We start from the raw sequence: 20,449 nt of genomic DNA, 5'->3' as shown, positions 1-20,449 counted from the left end.
GCTAATGATGATGGTGCACTGTGTACAATTATGTGCCTTTTGGCTGGAGAGCCTGATGTCATATACAAAATTCAGCAGCCTGGCTCACTTTTTTTGGTTTGGTGGCTCAGGAGTCAAATGGTGGGTGATCTGGAGAGGGAGTGAACTTACCCTGTCCGGTGTGTACAAGTGCGACTGTGGCATCACAAAAGTAGAGCCGATGTCCCTCTCCGCCATTGTGTGCCCCTCCTGTCAACATAAAGCAATCAAAATAGTAATATTCCACATAGTATTACCTTGTAAACATTAAGACTTCCAATTTTATCCAGAAGCTAAAACAAAGGCTCAACCATGCAAACTTAATTTAGAACCCATAACCTATCACCAGACTATGTTAATAAATTTGTTCACATACTGTTTTGTGACAGACAACTACACCATATGCACAGACTTTGAGGCTACGCTCAGTGTTATCTACTAAGATATTCATATATTCAACTTGGTACCACATCAGTGATTATTAACAAAATTACAATTATATAAGGCACTGAACAAAATTTCTTATAAGATTAAGGATTTGTGGTAGGCAGGACACAACAATTTGGATGGACGGTCAGTATTGACAGAAATAGAAATAACTTCAGGCATGTGCCAAGGGATTGTTTTGGGACCATTGTTAGTGATAATATAACAGTGGCTTGGCTGATAATGGTAATGGTAATCTCAAACTTTTTTCAGACGATGTCATTATCTGTAATGAAGTACTATTTGAAAAAATATGCACAAATATCCAGTCAGATCTTGTTAATGTTCCAGAGTGGCGAAAATGTGGACAATTTGCTTTAATTGTGTAGATATGTACAGTTGTGCACTTCACAAAATACAGAAATTAGAATCCTATAATTAAAACATAAAAAAGTCACAACTGGAATCAGCTGAGTTGCACAAATACCTACAGGGGTTTGACAAAAATATGGAAACACCATGAGGCGTGCATGTTTGAATGTAAATGCTGATGCTTGCCAAGCCTGCAAGTAGTGTTGTGGTATTTGACTGTGAACGGCATCTGTGCAATGTCCTCAATATGTAGCAAGTGACAGTCATGTTCAGAAAAGTGTTCCGTGTAGTTATGAGTGCATTGTGTCAGAGTTAAGTGAATTCAGATGTGGGAAAATTGTTGGTACTCATATGGTGGGTACTCCATAACCATGGTAGCTGAAAGTCTTGGGTGTTTCAAGAGGCTCTATATTGAAGTTTTATACTGCAATTGTGGAAACAACATCCTCTAAGTCACAAGTGAACATGGCAGACGGTCACTGAAGAGGACTGTAATGAAAAATAAAAGGACTACAGCTGCAAAACTCACTGCAGAACTGAATATCTCACTTGCGAACCTTGTGACCACGAGGACAATATGAAGGGAGCTCTGCAGAAGCAAGGAATGTCAGGGTGAGATGCAATTTGAAAACCACAAATAAGTGATACAAATTATGCTGATAGAGAAATATGGTGCCGACACTATAAAACCTGTACTGACCAATGTAAGAAACTCATTTTGTCGGACGAGTCTTTCACGCTGTTTCCAATTTCCGGCTGAATTTACGTCTCGAGACTGAAACATGGTTGGGGTTTTTTGATGATTTGGGCAGACATTTGAGGGTATTTCATTGGTGCTATGGCTACTCTGCAAAGTTACATTATTGCCAAGGATTATGAGAACATTTTGGCTGATCCACTGTTTGTTTTCCAATGATGTTCCAAGATGACAGAGCTCCTGTTTACACAATTTGCATCATCCGGGAGTGGTTTTGTGAGCATGAGGGTGGACTGCCCCATCTCCAGTGGCTGTCACAGTCTACAGATCTCAATATTTGTGGCCTACTTTGGAGAGAAGGATATGTGATCACTATCCATCTCCCATCATTGTTACCTAAACTTACCACTATTTTGTAGGAAGAATGGTGTAAGACTCCATTGAAAATCACATAGGATTTGTATTTATGTATTCCGATATGACTAGAAGCTATTTAGAATGGCAAGTGTTTTCCTAAAATGTATTAGGCATGGTAATGTGTTGTGTATGTGATGTTTCCGTATCCCTATCCACCTGTATGTGTAACAATTTGTAGGGATGTGAAATCCAATAATGACAGAGACTGAGTCACAGTAAAGTAGATGTCATACTTCAGTTCATTGGCGGCATACTGGAAAAATGCTGTCAGTCTACAAAAAAGCTTGCTTACAATATGCCTGTGCATCCTATGATGAAGGGCAGCACAAATGGTGACAGATTTGGTCGATGAAATGGAAGATTCTTGAAGACAAATGAGAATTATCCAGCAAAACCCTCTCGAAAATTTTCAAGAACCAATATTAAGTGAAGAATTGTTTCAGTGCGGAATTCATGTTACAGATATGTCTGAAAAGGCTGCACAGAGAATCACAGTTTGATGCTCAGGTCCTATTTGAGCTAGGAACAGGAGAGCAAAGTCTTTTGTTTAGGGTAGGCCAGCAGTGTTTTGTACAGCCATTCGAACATCTGTCTTACTGTAGCTATGTAGTAGTATATTAAACAAGATTTGAATGACAAACTGGAGCTGGTACCTAGGCAAATTGTGTGAATCAATTAATTCCTTTTGCAAAAGGTGTTAACTGGGCTGAAATTAATACTCAAGCTAATGGCACCATTTGTAAGAGCACCATTCAGATTTTATGTGTAGAAACAGCTACCCTTAAATATCTCCAGACTGGAGTGAAACTGATGGTCAAATTTGGTCCACAGGTTTATCAGTCAGACCTTGTCTGAAGAGAAGTTTTGATGGTTTGGGGGGGGGGGATGTTGTTTCGTTTGGATTTAATGTGCAAAAAACCAAATTTTCTTGGGTGGTTTTTGAAGTGCACCACTTCTATACTTCGAACTTTACACAGAAATGATATTTGGATACAGTTAAAGCAAAATTTGTTTTATCCAGTTATCTTTATCCATTGTTGAGGTATGATGGTTTAAGGTCGAGGTGAATGTAGCACGTAAAATTCATTCTTATGCGAATTCAATGTATGAATATGGTTTAAAGTGAAAAAAGTAAATAAAAAATGGGGAAAGTCTTCTTTAAAAAATCTACCTCCATTCAGATTTTGCATGCGATAAAGGTTTCTTGCACATGCCTCTTCTGTGTTTCAAACTTAATGATTATCATGTTGTTTTGAGAAAGCTTTATTCATTGCCATGCTATAGGCAAAATGGGTCAAAAGACAATAAAAACCCCATACAAGGATCAATTGTTGCCCAAGTCAACAAATATCTGCATCATTTGCCCAAGCAATGGCGATCTACTGTCAAAGTTATGGTAGAATAAAAGTTGGGAACCAGAATGAAAAATGCTCTTATTGTAACACAAAATAAGTGAACCTGGACATCATAGGGATGCTAGCTTTCTGACTTACCTGGCAGCTTCAAAGACATTTAAATCAAGACATCTCAACATACAAGCACTTTTTTTATGAGTTGCTTCCCCAGCTCAGTGAGCTTTCTCAGACCTGCAACCTATTTCACGTGTAGTGATGAGTGTAAGAGTGTACATGTACATGTATAATATGGAGTATCCCAGAGTGAGGATGCATGCATTTAAACATTAATAACATGTTGTCATATTGCACAGTAAGACAAAAGCCACATTGGATGTCATGATAGCATGTGTGACGTTGCATTGCTTGACATGATGTATTGTATTACATGATATGGATACTAACACTAACCAGTAAAAAAAATGTGAATATGTCAGGACATTTTGCTTTAAATGTCTTTGAAGCTCCCAGATAAGTTAGAAAGCTAGTTCCATTCTTTTACATCCCTACCCCTACCCATGACTTCTTTGTGCTACAATAGGAGCATTTATCCTTTTGGTCCAGAAATATTCTTCATCCGCCTATGTATCATCCCCTTAGCAACTGTGAAGACAGCATTACACTAATTACAACTAATACAGAGAATTTAAGCAATCATTCTTCTCACACATAATACATGACTGGAATTTGAAGCAATCCTAATGTGTACCTTCTGCCATGCACTTCACAGTGATTTGCAGAATATGTATTTAGATATAGAATAACAGCAGCTCTGTGAATGTATCTTCCAGCACACTTCAGTGGATGAATCAGGCTGTGGTCACTCAACAGAGAAATCTTGAAGCTGATGAAGATATTCTTTCCAGATCTAAGTACTTCAGAAAGTGCAGATAACATCAAATCCAATGACAATTGAAGTTATTTGCTTTCATTTTACCAATAGAATGGCCAATGTCCACCTAAATGTCACCTCCAATGGTCAAGCCCTCCATCAGCAAGACCCCCAAAACATTTTGGAGTAATTCTCCACAGAAAGCTGTCCTACAAAAAAACGCGCAGAAAATGCTGCAGCAAAGCTGAGATAGTGCAAATAACATCGCGCAGAAGCTGATGATACTTCACGGGGCACAAGAGCTACATCACTACAGTGTTCTTCCATAGGTCATCTAATCTGCTAATTCCCCTTTACCGTACTCCAGTGTGGCTTAACAGCTCACATGTGAGAAAAGTCAAAGTTGAGCTAAAAGCAACAATGAGGACAATAACAGGTTGTAGCAGATCTGCTCCTCTTCACTATTTACCACTTGCAAGACACATTGTGCCACCAGGTCTTTCAAGACAGGATGCCCTTCTCAAGGAATAGAAAACATTAATTGAAATTCTCCAGCTTCAATCCACTCTGATGTACCTGTTCTTAGAAGAAGCTGATTAAAATCCAGGCAGAACTGCTGCAATCAGGGGATTTCAGCATGAGAAGGAAGTGGCTGGAAAAATGGACTAGCATTGCCATAAGGAATGTCAGACCCTTGGAAGACCTGATACGAGACCAGATGGCATGGAATTAGTGCAACATGCTTAGAGACAATTAAGGGAATCCCTACAGGCTACACCGTCTGTGCGAAAAGTCTGCACCGATGGGGACAGGCTCTCTCCTCAATGTTACTGCGGCGATTAACATCAAACACCTTGTAACAACATCAGATGTACTCACAGTTGCGAATACAGACAACCATCTGTATAATGAAATGGCGACAATGACAATTTGTGCCAGATTGGGACTCGAACCTCAATTTCCCGCTGTATGTGAGTGGTCTCCTTAACCGCTTTGGCTATCAGTGCACAACTCGTATCCAGACAGGAATTACATAATGTGTGTACCAGTACAGGTTGTGGTGCAGGAATGATAACATCTGTCCATGAGTCATGCATGAGCCAAAGCAGTTAAGGTAACTGCTCACATAAAGTGGGCAATCCAGGTTAGAGTCCCAGTCCACAAATTTCCATTGTCACAGCTGATGGTTATTCTTATTTGCAACCATGAACACATTTCATGTATTTCATAATGGCTCTATTTGCCGCATTGGCTGTTCTGTGCATGCATGTCTCAAGAAACATTGCATCACTCTTCTTAACTACACAAGCAGTGCAAAATTGTATCAGCTTGTGAAAAGTTGTAGCAGATAAGCTACCCTGGAAATCTAGAAGATTTCTTTGAAGTGAAAGAGATAGCCCTTGACTTGATTAGCAACTTTGATACTACTCTGTAGATTTAGTGTTCTAGTTTCATGTATTTTGTAGAGTTCATGAATGTTAGCTACACTTCTATATATTGGTATATGGTAAATAAATAAATTTGATGATATATATACATGTTATAATATACACACAAGAAAAAGGCAGTAACGTAAGAACTAAGAGAGAGATTTTTTTTTTTTGTGAGGGGGCGGGGAGGGGTGAGGGATGTGGATCAAAGTATTTTATACAAATTGTAAACAAATTGGAAGAGGAAGGTGGGAAGATATAACAAGTAAGAATAGTAACACTCAAGAGAAAGAATCGGTGAACTTAATAAGAAAATGTATAGGGGGAAGTGAATGAAAATGAAAGAAAGTTTAAAAGTCTTTGAAAAAGAATTTTCCAAAACTGCCAGGAGAAGCTATAGTATAAAGAACAATCGAGATTCCAGATAGGGTGTCAGAGAGGCATGTGTCAAACACTCACAATATGTTGGCTTCCCAGTTGGTTCAAAAACAATCTGTTCAGCAGCACTTTGTTTTAGATTTCCCTGTTCTTAAGCTTCATTTTCAAAAAGGTGGGCAATAAGGTATGTGTTCCATGACACTTCTGCTTTGCACAGTAATACTCACATCATTGTTGAGGTTGTTCGACGAGTGTTTGGAGCTGTAATTGCTGTGGAGTGACTTCGTCGGTGGATGTATCGTCGTCTCATCACAAGATCGAGCTTCAGACACGGTCCTGTATGAGAAATTTCTGTAGCAGATTTCAGGTACTTATAGTATCGTTAGAAGCACATGCAAGATATAAACACTAGCATTAGAAATGGACTTAATGGTATTTATGTCAAGAGGACTATATGGCAGAAACTTGCTATTGAAAATATACTAATTTATATTAAGAAATCTTATTTAAATCAGACCTCATTTTCATCCAGATTCTAACTTTCATTTACGAATAATCACACACAAATGCTGGGTGTACACAATAAATGTGTTCAGTACACTGTAAACAGTAAGTAAATTATTTTTTAAAAGACTGCAAACAACCTACACACTCTTTGAATAAGTTATTGCAAAGCAGAATAGTATGGTAATCTTGTTAATTCTGGTTTCACAAATAAAATGGTTATTGGCTCACATTTTTAGAAGATTTCTGTAGTGGTTTTAGGAGAGATGTAACATTGATGTTGAATTGAGTGCTCTAGGCTTCTTTGAAGTGTGAAGCTGTTTAGAAGAGAAAACACTTTCATATTGTTTTCTGACCTGATTTTTCTGCATCTGCAGATCTTGGTAAAATTTTAAAACATGTCTTTCTCAACTCCATCTCAGGTGATTGTCTTAAAACTGTGCCATTTCAGAATCTAACTTTTGGAAAGCCTCTGCCATTGTCTTTATTAGCCACCTTGCAGGTTTGAATTCCCAACTTTGGTTGCTTCCTTCTTATTACTCTCTGTGATAACCATCAGGTCTTCATTACTAAGGATGAGAGTTCAAAACCTCATACTTAATCTCTCAGCATCAGTGAAACTGTTTTCATTTGTATCATTCATACATTCAGCACTGACATCATTCATGCCAAATTAATTGTATATATTACCATCAGAACATATTGACAGTGAGCTTATCATTTGAGTCATATTTGTCAGCAAACTTCAACAAAGTTCAGTGCAGGCTGTACACCTTCAATTTGGCAATAATCCCTGGTCCCTGGACTGCAGTGTGCAATGTGGTGTTACATAATTTAACATACAAGGTTTGTGGCCAAGAACATTGTCATATAAGATAATTCTGACAGCAATCTGTTCTTTTCTCACAGCATGTATTCAACTAACTGCTGTGTTTCTGGGTAGAAAAGGCACTGGAAATGGAAAGGTCATCTAACGTGCTTCATTCCACCTCTGCTGAACAAGCAACTTATTTTTATCAAACTCTATCAGTGGCTTCTAACTTAGTAGTTGTGGCAACATTTTATAAACTTAAACTTCTGAAGCATTTCCTCAAAAAAGGAGAGTACGTTAATCAGAATTTGTGGTACACTGAAATAACAAAAAAACCAGTGCAAAGTTATTACATGAGAATTGTAATTAAAATAAGAGAAAAGTTAAAACAGAAACATACATCATCTTTCTATGTTTATTAGCATTGACTCTGCCTTTTTGAGTTTCATCTAACCAACTACTTTGTGCCAATTATGTTGTTATTTTAATGTGATACAGATTCTGATAACACATATAATGAGTTTTGAAATATAACGTCATTAGATTCCTATATAAACAACAACAAGCAAAGCAAAAGCACATACACCAAGATTTGCCTGTATCACATTTTTGGAAAGTTTTAACACATACTACATCTTACACATAAAAATGAATTAAAAAAGAGCTACTCATTCTGTGATACCCCGATGCTGAAAAGATTTCATACACAACATATACTCTCAGAAAGATGAATAAATTTAAGATTAAGCTTATTGCTTTGGGAATTGTATTCAAGCAACTAGAGTCAAAACTATATAAATCCATGTACACAAATATTACTGCTCATGAGAGCACTAGTTTCATGGAAATAGTGGTTGAAATTTACATTCTAAATCATGCCATGTTCTTATCAATAAAATTTTGTGCCGCAGTCATTAATTTCACTGCCTTTTAAAATGCAATTTTTCTTCCTTTGTGTACTTACCCGGTCATCCACATTCCTCTTTTAAGTAAAATTAGTCATGAACTTCAGCTATAATAATCATCAACTGGCAATGCATAAACCAAAATTAGACAGAGAATTACTGACTTTCAGTACTTTTAAGCAAGTCCTCCACCAGCAGGAAGGTAACTACAGGAATCGGTACAAAGGAAAAGAATGAGTATAGTTTAAGGTGTACTGTGTCGGAATAGATATAAACATCAATACAAAGCAACGTTCAGTTACAGCGTCATACACAGGAGAAGCAGATAAGACTCCGAGAACAACACCTGCAGGTTATTTTACTCTTGTTTCATCAGTTGGTAAGTGAACATTTCTCTTCCATCTCACGTGCTGTTACTCCTCAGATAGTTTGTATGATAAACCTTAATGATGTGGAGTCAGCCAGTTTACATTCACATCACACATTCATTTGTAAATATGTCTACATGTTGATCATTTACAAGTTCCTTTTTTTAATTTTTTATATATACAGGAGTGAGTTAGTAATTCCTACCCACCACCTTTTACATATTACAGAAATAGAAAGTCTCCTATGGAATAGAAGACTGTTTAAAATGGTGTACAGAAAGCCATGCATTCATTGAGCTTTTCAAAACTTCATTTATATTGTTGAACTGCTGTCATTCCTCAATAATTTCACTGCACATGTCAGATTTTTCTCTAGTTACATCAAATTTTATTATTTATTATGAACTTATTTGTTATTATCTGCACTCTGTTGCTTTGCTTTAAAGATGGAATGAATTAACAATTTATCAATTTTCAATGTTGTGAAACTTCTTGTAGTCTTCAGTCATCCTCTGTTACTAAATACGAGACATTTTTGGAAGTATCACATTTCACATGAAGGTTAAAATATTTTTATTTGATTGATTTTATGAAGTACTTAAACACTTCAAACTGTACCAGATATTTGCTGATAAGATGTGACTAAAATTACACGGGGTTTCACATTACATGTAGATACACAGCATAAACTGGGAAGAAACCTTACAGGACTAGTATGTCAGTCATGCAGAGATACACAGATGCAAAAGCTGTACATGCATGCACAGAGCTGTACTGAGAAGTGAGGGAACAGTGTGAGGAAACAGTAACTGTCATTCAGTGAAAAATGATGTATACGTTTCTTACAGCAGAACTCTGTTAAGTAAAAGTTATGAATTGGTCATTTGCTAAACAGGACTGTTAGATATACTGTTTATTCATTACTGCCTCGGAATAAGTAAATGAAGGAATCTCAAATAGAGCGATAAAACATCCAGGATGATATAAAAAGGAAGTGCCTCTCTTGGACATTGCATTTCCAGTACAAATGACCTGTCTAACAATATGCTGTAAATGTTTCCGAAGCCTCCATAGTCACTACCATCCATCGCATGCCCAGGAACATAATTCCCATATCTGCTTTTCATCTTTACTAACACTCCTTGAACATCTGATAACCGCGTGACAACTTCCACAATACTGCCGATGGCTGGAACAACAACACTGCATTTCCTTACAGGGATCTGACTACCTTTCACTGTGCCTTTCCACTGCTCCTAATGCCCTATTCTACAAACTACATAATCTCTATAATATCCTTATCTCTAACTATGCCACTTTTGCTCTCAGTACCCGCACCTCTACCCAATGGTATATCTAGTGACATAATTATGCACATCTATATTAAGTTATGTACATGTCAGTTACCAAATCTTTGTGGTGTCAAAATTTATGTAGATCTCATAGTACACAGGTCATGATGCATAAATATTACAGCTGCCTAACACAAAACAACCTGTGTACTGTGGGATCCACACCAATTTTGAAATCACAGAGATTTTATAATTGTCACACACATTTTTTTTTATATAGACGTGCATAATATATGCCACTAATAATGGGCTTTATATCTAGATACTGGTATGATAACTAAATATTTTACATACATCTCATGGTGTACTGCAAGATGACCTTTACAAATACTTGCAAGCTGTGAAGCTCCAAACACTGAAGATTTTCATCACAAACTTGACTGCAACCATAGTTCTTCATAGTACATTTCTATATCTTTTTCACAAGTTCACTCTGATGAGAAATACCTGCCCACTCACTTTTCTCTTTTATGCCCTTCCAAAAATTGCCTATACTGACAAGGCACCACCTGCTTGCGACTGAAATGCTAACCATAAAAGTACAAACAAGGGATGAAACTTAAATCTAATGACTGCTATACTCAAACTGTTATCATTGCTAACATTCAGTGAAGACATATGAACAATTGTGAGATGTCAGGTGTTATAGACATGTTTAGAATCTCTTAAATGTGTGCACTTGCTTTTCTCTGTGTTTGGCCTGTGTCATGAATGACGAACTTGCTTCCTTAATGACTTTTAATTGTAAAAAGAAATGGGTCAACACCAGAAATCTGAAGTGTTGTAACCCTATTAAAAATACATGCATCATTGTTCCCCAAGTTTCTGGTACATCATTTTGTGTTAATCAGAAATTGTTAGAAACCTAGAAGGGAGTTAGAAGAAAGCTCACTGAAGAAATGAGTTAAAGACAGAACAGAATAAGATGGACAGGACATGAAGAATGCTTACAGCGTTTCCACAGCAGACCCTGCTTTTACCGACGGCTCCGACATCTCTTCGACGGTGATTTGTACACTGCAAATAATAATTTATTCAAGAAATTTCTGACTATGTTGAGTTGTGTTATACTATTATCTAAGATATCAGAAACTAATATGAAGAGATACTTCTCTAATACCTACAAAATGCACATGAGATAATGTCTTTCTGAAAAATTCTCTTGTACTTGTATATTTAACACTTCGGTTTTAAACATATTTACTGTTTTCTTTTTTCGTCGATATACCTGCATATTTATGATACAATTTTCTCACTCATAAAACTTCTTCAGTCCACATGAGCAAGCAAGGATTCTTAAGACTTCCATTGCTGTTATTAGGGGCACAAAACTGATTGCCAGTCTGTACATAGGTAGGTGGCAGATAGCTGACAGTTTTTTCTGTAGACATGGAAAGGTGAAACAAAGCTCTGTGCAGGAGTATATTTAGTACACTGATGGTAATAAGGGCACAATCCTCCATATCACCATTCCTGTCTTCATTTATTGCTTATTTAGGCTGACAAGATTATGTCCTTAAGGGCGTCTCTTACATCTTACCAGGAACAATACGTGAAAAATATTACATATAAATAACAATAACAATAATAATAATAATAGTTTGCATTATTATTAAAAATATTCTCTCTACTACACTGCAGAAACTTCCTATCTTTCAGCTGTGTGTAACGAAAGCCAAAACAGTCCTGATAGTCTGACAGGATATCTTTGATAATTTCAGCTGATATTTTGTGTTCTGCCTCGAGAAATCAACTTTGTAAACAATGAAATGTTGCTTGAAAAACTGGTTTTATGGTAGTAGTATTTTATTAGATAGCAGACCCACTTCATACTTATCAAAAATGAAAGACAACAAATTTTGGTTAATAGCTCAATTAATGGAGATGAGGACAGTTTTGTCAGTGGAGAAACTGATACAGGTAACAGGTTTCTACAAGGCTTCATCTTAGATTCATTACTGTTCTGATGTTCTGCTTCATGTGCAACAGGCAGAACTGGCCCTCTTTGCATGTGGGATAAGTATTATAATAACTGAAAGTTATGGTTTTAAAATTATTATTAAGCCTTTTTCTTCCACTGCTAACTTCCTTAAGTTTTTGAATACATTATGAATTCAGTTTGATGCATCATTGGACACAAGAGCAGTCATATTGGAAAAACATGTAGTGGCACTTGTTTCAAGAATGTGGAAGATGTGCTGAACAGTGCCACAGTAACATTAATCACATGATCAAAACTAATTGGCTGTGAATAAATATTCATCACAGCAGCTGTAGGTGGTTCCATACTGCCACTCTTTAATTACATCTGTTATCTATTAAAATCTTGTTGAATGTCTATGAAGCCCAGAAAATTCTGACTAGTAGTGGAAATGACAACTGTTCAGCATTTCCTTCTCTCAACGGTTAAAACCACTTACTCCCGTACTTTATTTTTTTATGTTTAATAACAAACTACTGTCTATTTGCTACATGCAACAGAAATCCACATGTAAATACCTATGCTTGGCAAATACTGCACTATTTACAAGTTGTGTATCATGCAAGTAGCTGCCAAAAAGAATAAAAGAAAAGAAGAAAAAAATTGAAAGTAAAAAGAAAGAGCTATTCCCTTATATTTTGCACCCAATACTAGTGCGTTTCAACATTGAATGATTGTGATGGAACTTAACATGTGTGCCATACATTTTTTTGAGACTAATTAGTGTTATGTCTAAAATTCTGTGCTGATGAAATAGCTGTAGTGAACATTCGCTCCTGTAATTTCAAGGCAAGAATTATAAAAGAAAGTATTTATTTCATGGCACATCTTGAAAGTTTTTACGTGTACTTACTGATAATGGAAACCATACATCTACATTTAATTCTACAGATCTAAGAAAACTCTGCTATCACTGAAGTGCAAAATTTGAATTGTAAATTCAGTCTGGCTGCAGTTTGGATGGTGGCACATAGAAGGACTTAACAACTCAAAAAATCTCTGTTTCTCTCTCTCGCTCTCTCTCTCTCTCTCTCTGCAAGAAGTGACTGAGATGCTCCTCAGGTTGATGGGTAAGGGGTGATATCATTGTGAAATGTATAGAGTGAAGGAGTGACAAGGAAGGGGTGAGGAAGCATTTGGTGGTAGGAAAATGAGGTTTGGGTAATCACAAAAGTCAGGGGGCAGAGCACAACAGGTGTGTGATTACTCTAGGAAAGCTTGGAAGGTAGTACAAATTTGTGAGATGCTAAATATGTGCTACCAGCCAATCAGTTGCAGGTAAATAACTGCATGTGCACATTTTTTAAAAGGATTTTCCATTATCAAAAAGTTTAAATTTTAGTGGCCAAAAGGCAAACATTGTTTCAAACTATGTTATCGCTTCTCTCTGGAAGTTAGCAGTAACTATACTTGACTCAGTACATTATGTAATAGAGTAAAGGGATGTCTAGGAAGCATGCAACAGCTGTAGCTCAATTAACACAGCAATTATTTTGCTTACAAATGCTGCCTCACCTACCACATATGAAGAAAAGTATAAAATAAAAATCTACAGATTATTGAACTGTAAGTGGAAGAAGGAAAAACACACTGTACTGTGAACAGAAATCTGTAAGTGATGTCAATGTGCAGCTGACCTGTCTGTCGTCCTCAGTGTGGAGCCATTGTGGACGACCGCCGACGCCTCCGTGTCGGAATCCGGCTGAGGCTTGCCGACTGTCGCCGATACCTCAAAGCCTGCTGACACGAGGGCTCCGGGTGCTGGAGGTGGAATGTTCCCTGCAAAGGAAGCAAACTGTGTTATGTGTGTTGTACTTCACACTGCATTTTGTTCACATTGATGTTGACTTGTCAATGCCAACCAGTGGTTGTCCCCCATCCCATTAGCAACTGATCAGCAATACAGCCAGTGAAACAGCTGATTCTTCCTGGAGTGTGGAACCATATTCATTTGAACAATTGCATTTTGAGTGGACACGTGTAAGTAGACCACTCGTTGACGATAAAGGTTAGGTTTTTAGCTGACATTTTTTGTATTGGAACAACTTTACCATAAGTGAAAGTAATTTTAAGTACCAGAAAAAATCTTCTTATTACAAGTACTGAAATTAGTTTTTGTTATTTATGCAGCTTACTGAACAGTTAAGATTTTTTTCACAGCTGGAATTTTACAGGGTTTGAGACCATCACCTATGGTCATCAAGTTCCCCCTGCCAGGTAAGGGCAACCTTTGGTGACCCGCTAGTCCGATTCACATACTTAAGTTTCTGGGCCGCCTTTATCACATGATGTGAGTTGTCACATGATGTGGGAGCAGCAGTGCCTTAAAATGTGAATTTTTTAGAGTACATCCATTTTATGTTCACCCCATCTTTAGATGATTACGTTTACTTACTTATAGTGAAAATTGTTTCTTTACTTCTGACATTTCATAGTAGCTCCCTTAACAACGTCCATTGCAGAATTCTACAATTCCATTTGTAAAGAAACAGTCTTCACATCATTTAAATAAATGTAAACCTATGAAGATGGGATGCCAAGTGTCTTGAAATACTACAGAAAAATTAATGCCTTTTCAAGAGTTACAGTGTCCTAATATGTCCACAAAGGCCAAGAATTATTTGGTAATTTTAACATGAGAAAGAACAGAAAAACAAAATACAGCAATCAGGTAAGCAATCCCAGTCAACAAGCAATTAGGAGTAACTTTGCGATTTTGGGCCACAAGCAAGTCATTTGAGTTTTTTAAATTTAGTATGCAAATATCCATAAACACTACTAACAAGTTTTAAAATATTCGTCCAAATTACCTTTGATGACTGATCACATAGCCATGTGTTGTTACTATAACACTAAATAAATTAGGCCATCATTTCTTTATTCATTGCAAAAACTTGAAAAGTCTAGATCACATGATCTTAGCATATGTTTGCTGTATTGTGCAGAAGCAATACTAGAGAAATGTGAATAACAGAAAGGCGAACTGTCAAGTTGACAATATTCAGCCTCACAAGTTTGATATAGATTGGTAATACTGAGTGAGAATATTTTGGTCAGCATCGTTAATGTTCCTTAATATTTCTAGTATTGACAGTAAGACAATTCTCACCCTTACTCAGTCATTATAGTGATGTATTGACAATAATATTGAACATATGAGGGCCCTGGAAGTAACCGGAAATACATAAAGGGTGGAGTACAATGCGAGTGCCACGTTCTTTCTCCTATGAATTCCTTCTGCTGGCCAATTTCAAACAAATCGCGGGACGGACCTGACCTGTGGACCACTGGTTGCCCACCGATGCCCTATGTTAGACATTTTCATGAAATCATTTAACACAAATGTTCATTGTGGTGGACACTGTATAATGGTATTTGTGTTCCAAATGAAACCAAACAATATTCTAATACTGTGTTCTATTAAGTATGTCCTTGTGCCACACGTATGTCTGCTGTAGGCGAGTGGTTGCCTTTCCATTATTTTATGTAATATTCTAATAGTGATTATAGAGTAAACATAGATAATAATGTAAATTTTACTTTTAAAGCAGCAGTCTAGATATTTTTACCGGTTGAGGGTTTCCTCGGAGACGAATTCTTCCTCGGAGCGGATGACTCCGTCACTTGGCTCGATGTGTTGCTAGGCTTTTGTTTTGACGTCTGCTGCTGGTGTTGATGTTGATGCTGATGATGCTGCTGCTGCTGATGGTGATGATGCTGGCCGTCCTAAAACAATCATTACTACATTAGCAATGTTCAAAGATCCAAATTTAGAATGGACAGGTGAATATACTGGACTTTTATGGTACTGTTGAGACTGTACTCTCAGGATAGAAAAGTTAAGCAGTGGATGGTGATGATGTCTGCAGAAATGTGGAATGTTGTAATTCTCATGATCAGCTCATGGTTAATGTTGATGGGTGGATATATGGCTGCTTGGCATGGGATGTTAAGTGGGTAAAGAAGTATCAGGAGCTTTATTGGAATTGTACAGGAGAGTTTATGAGAAATTGTGATGTGAGACTCATGAGAACTAGATTTTTTAAAAATTTGGGTGTACAGGAAGAGTGGTTTTAGAAAGGATGATTTGGTCCCAACTGTGCCATAGGAGACAGAACATATGGGTAGTGAGGAAATTAAGTGCAGTGTATTCAAAGGAAGCACACCAGCATTCAATTTAAGTAATAGAGAGATAATACAGAAAATGTAAATTTGGGTAGTTGGCTATTCAGTCGTCCTGAATGTGAGTGCAGTGCCTTAACCACTGACCCCTGTAGTTTTGTTTGATTTCCTTAGGGGACAGGAAGGGAATGGACTACAGCTGGTAAGAAGGAGAAATTGGTGCATAATTTTCTGGATGAGGAAGTTGAAATAGGCTGGACTCGATTGGGCCCAGTGGTGGTGTGTACAAAGCTGAAGGTAAGAAGGTATAGAAGCTTGGCAATGGCCAATGTGTGGTCAAGAGTGGGGACTGGCGACATAGTGGCATTTGGCTGCTCAAGTGAGCAAGACAGGTAGGTACACAATATCAAATGGATGTGAAACTGTAAGTTACTTTTTAAAAAAGTCAATTGAGGGATGTATTAAATTCCTGAAGAGATTGATGTATAGCCTTACTTACCTTCAGGTGATGCAGCTTCAGCTTCTAGGACTACAGGAAAATTTTTCTTCAGAATTATTAACTGATTTTCTGTGAATAACATGTTACTGAACTAGGTGAAATACACTATATGCAATTCTGTACTGCGGAAGGTCTGACTAGATCACTAGCTGTAATAGAATACTGTGAATTCTTAGATATTTAGACTAGAAGCACACTGAACTGGAAATTACATGTCACACGTGAAGAGCTTTACAATGCTCCCTATAACCAGACAACTTGTCAGAACATAACATTCACTGTTCTCAAGTTAATTCATTCCAAAGGTAGAGCCCTTTGTAAAACACAGTGTAGAAGAAAATGTATGTCAAAAAGCGTGTTGTGTGTTTTGGAAGTATAGCCCCACATACTTATAATTAATTTTTGAGTGATGATGGCTACTGACCTGCTTGGAGGCACCCTCTAGCAGCGCGAGCAGCTTGCTCTCGTGTGCGATGGCACGCTTCTCTGCGTCACCGAATGTCGACATGGAGACCAGAGTGGGCAGCGGCTGGTGGGGTGGCGCCATGGGTGACGGACGGTACTTGGCCCGAGGAATCATTACCGTCAGCGAACGGTCACGCTGCTCTGGGGGTGGCGGCGGCTGTAGCGGGGGCGGTACAGGTGTGGGCACCGGAGCGAAGCCAGCAGGAGGTGGGGGCACTACCGCCACCACCGTCGCCACTGGTGCTGGTGCAGGACGCACCTTCTTGCCGAACACCGCTGCCGGGGTCTGCGAGAAATGTGGATAAACTTCATGAGAGAGACTGTGCAGGTAGTAAACTGATGTTGAACACATTAGTTAAGAAGAGGGGAATTAACATCAATGAGTACCGAGGCATATTTGAAGTAATGAATGGTGAGGACAGTCTAAATGCATTTTTAGAGAGAGAAGCAAAGAGGGTAAACAAGGAAGAGGGAAAATAACATGGAACATGGACGGAGGCAAAATTGAAGATGATAACTGGAAAAAAAAAAAAAAAAAAATCAGACAATTTGTAGGGATAATGATATGTGTGGAAGGTAAGAATGAACGTAAGGGAAGGAAGAAAGCAGGATTATGAAGGAAGAGAACACCAAAATAAGGGTGAAAACTAGGAAAATTAGGGTAGGGAAAAAAGGAGCAAGGGAGCAGTGAAAGGAAGGAAGGCAAGAGCAAAGAGAAAGAGCGAATGAAAGGAAAGAATGTATGAAGAGGAATTGAAGAGAGGAATAAAGAAGGAAAAGGGAGAAGGAGGAGAAAGAAAGAAATGAAGGAAGCTAGGATAAGGCTAGGGTAGTAAGAAGGAAGTGAGGAAAAGGGAGGAAGGGACCAAAGGAAGGAAGACAGGTAGGAAAGAAAGAAATAGGCGAAAAGCAAAGAATGGAAAGGAAGGCGTGGAAGAAAGATAAGTATGGGAAAAAGAAGGAAATAACAAAGGCCAAGAAGAGAGTTAAGAGGCAATGAAAAAGTGTGCAGACATTGCAAGTCAACAGATGGAAATAGTATTCAAAGACTAAAAACAAGACTGAAGAAATGCTAGTCAGAAGGCTAAAGGTGGAAACACGGGTCAATTCAGTAGCGAGTAGAATTTTTTTTGTGAAATGAGTACTGGAGAAATCCAAAAGTAATGACCGTAATGCAAGAGAGAATAGGTCATAAGGTGTATTATTTAAAAGCAATTACAATCAGTGAATAAGGAAAGATGAAAAGACTCCAGAGGCAAAGAAGAAATTTGTTGATTGTACCAACCAGTTAGTCAGACTCATAGTGAAAGACTCCAAAGAGCCACACTATGTCAGAAGGTGAAAATTCTTTCGTAGATGTAATGACAAAGAAGGAAGTGGAAACAGAATTGGAGATGTAAAGTAAAAATGTTGGGTAATACAGGAGACAGTTGGGGGTCGGAGTGCTCGTGTGGTGAGAGTCGAGAGGAGGGGCTGTCGTTTATCTACAGCCAGTATACACACCTGGCTCCTGGGAAGCGTCTGGTCCCCACTGGCCTCACTGGCCGAGTCGTGAATCATGGCGCGGCGCTCCAGAGGCCCCTCGCGGCGGGCCCGACCACGGCCGCGTCCGCCCCCGCTGCCCCCACGCGCGCAGGTCATCAGGACGCACACGAGCAGCAGTGCCACCAGCACACAGCCGATCGTCACCAGTGCGATCAGCAGCGCTGCGACACAGATGCAAACTGCCCTCAGCGACACACCCGCACTTCATTCACTGACAAATAACTGTGTTAGTGGTATTTACAGGAACAGCATTCCTGCCACAATATCAAATGAAGTGGCCCGACACGCCACGTGACTGTGACATCACCCGTCTTAGTGGCCGGTCAGAGTGACAGCTGTAGACAAAGGAACCTACCTGACTTCGTGGTCACAACTGTCAAACGAACAGTTCAACATTTGTTTGTGGCATTTGACGGTTGTTACATACGAGGTTATTTTGAGTGATTGAAGTGATTTCATAAATTCATTGTAGCTACATTAGTAGACATATTGTTATAAAGCTCAACACATATAGAAAATCTCAAAAAGTTTTGTACTCTAACAACTGCACTTTAGATTTCTGCCACAAGAACGCAGCAGTAGTTAGGCAAGACGGTGCCACACACCGAGAAAGCATATGTGAGCTTGAAATGCATTCACTGTTGTGTTGGCAGAAGAGCCAACACCGTGTTACAAGAGGAGGCCAAAATGCACGCGTTTCAGCTCACGCAGACTGGCATGAGGAGGGAAGAACTATACCGACGTGAGGTGTGGAACATGACAAGGAATTAGAATTCAGAAAGCGGACGTCATTAGTTTGATACTTAACTTTAATCCATTAATGATGAATGTCACTCTTGATGGTACATGAGTCACAATATTATCTGTTCAGAAGACATAGTAACTGAATATGGCGCGTTGCTAGGTCGTAGCAAATGACGTAGCTGAAGGCTATGCTAAACTGTAGTCTCTGCAAATGAGAGCGTATGTAGACAGTGAACCATCGCTAGCAAAGTTGGCTGTACAACTGGGGTGAGCGCTACAGAGTCTCTCTAGACTACGCCTGCCGTGTGGCGGCACTCGGTCTGCAATCACTGATAGTGGCGACACGCGGTTCCGACGTATACTAACGGACTGCGGCCGATTTAAAGGAAAGCAAGTGTGGTGTCTGGTGGTGACACCACATACACATCAGTCTGCTGTTAACAGTGTGACAACAGTTTAGAATGAAGGTCAACAAAGGCCCACCGACAGCCAACTCCATTCGGTGGTGGTATACTCAGTTTAAAGCTTCAGGATGCCTCTGCAAGGGGAAATTGGTGGTTCAGCCTGGAGTGAGTGAAGATATGGTTGACCATTACAGGACACGTGTATCTGGATGTGCTGGAAAATTAGCTCGTGCCACAATTAGAGACTGACAGAGTGGACTTTATCTACCAACAAAATGGTGCTCCGCCCCACTGCCATCACGATGTTTGTGAATTCTTATACACGAAATTGAAAAATTGGTGGATCAGATTTGATAGGATTGATGAACAGTCATTTGTGTCATGGCCTCCACACTCTCCGAGCCTAACCACATATGATTTTATTGTGTGGTGTTATGTGAAAGATTCAGTCATTTTGATCTGTTTTCTGCCTTTCTCTTAGTCGCTCTAAATTCGTGGAGGTATGTACTGTTTATGCAACCAAATGAAGGCAGTTTGATTGTTGCCATATGTGTTTTGCTTCATTTATTTGGGAAGCATCATCAGTGGTGATTTCCAGCACTGCTAACACGTGTGTGTTCCTGGAGATGTATTTGTTGTTCTACATACTCCAGCTAGCCAATTTCTGGCATTGTTTCATACACACTTGTCACATCACATATTATTTGAATCATTGTCACAGGGCTTTTCACATCACATGTGATGTGACAAGTGTGTTTAATGAACAAAGTAAGAGCATATGGACT

The 20,449-nt window shown here is 38.6% G+C and overlaps 1 protein-coding gene across 4 annotated transcripts in view; it reads right to left on the bottom strand.

Annotated features, from left to right (window-relative positions):
• Positions 1–20,449, bottom strand: part of LOC126293200 (uncharacterized) — a 638,519-nt gene that overhangs the window by 2,310 nt on the left and 615,760 nt on the right. Inside the window, exons 36-42 of one of the 4 annotated variants that reach the window (XM_049986324.1) lie at positions 18,475–18,677; positions 16,931–17,257; positions 15,455–15,611; positions 13,523–13,664; positions 10,856–10,921; positions 6,192–6,315; positions 151–228 (exon numbers count right to left, since the gene is read on the bottom strand). In XM_049986324.1, the coding sequence (XP_049842281.1) occupies positions 151–228; positions 6,192–6,315; positions 10,856–10,921; positions 13,523–13,664; positions 15,455–15,611; positions 16,931–17,257; positions 18,475–18,677 (1,097 nt within the window). The remainder of the gene's footprint in view (positions 1–150; positions 229–6,191; positions 6,316–10,855; positions 10,922–13,522; positions 13,665–15,454; positions 15,612–16,930; positions 17,258–18,474; positions 18,678–20,449) is intronic. The other 3 variants (XM_049986325.1, XM_049986326.1, XM_049986327.1) reach the window with 3 other exon arrangements.

This window comes from Schistocerca gregaria, chromosome 10, assembly GCF_023897955.1.
Source record: "Schistocerca gregaria isolate iqSchGreg1 chromosome 10, iqSchGreg1.2, whole genome shotgun sequence".
Taxonomy (NCBI): domain Eukaryota; kingdom Metazoa; phylum Arthropoda; class Insecta; order Orthoptera; family Acrididae; genus Schistocerca; species Schistocerca gregaria.
This window is presented reverse-complemented; position numbering and strand designations above follow the sequence as displayed.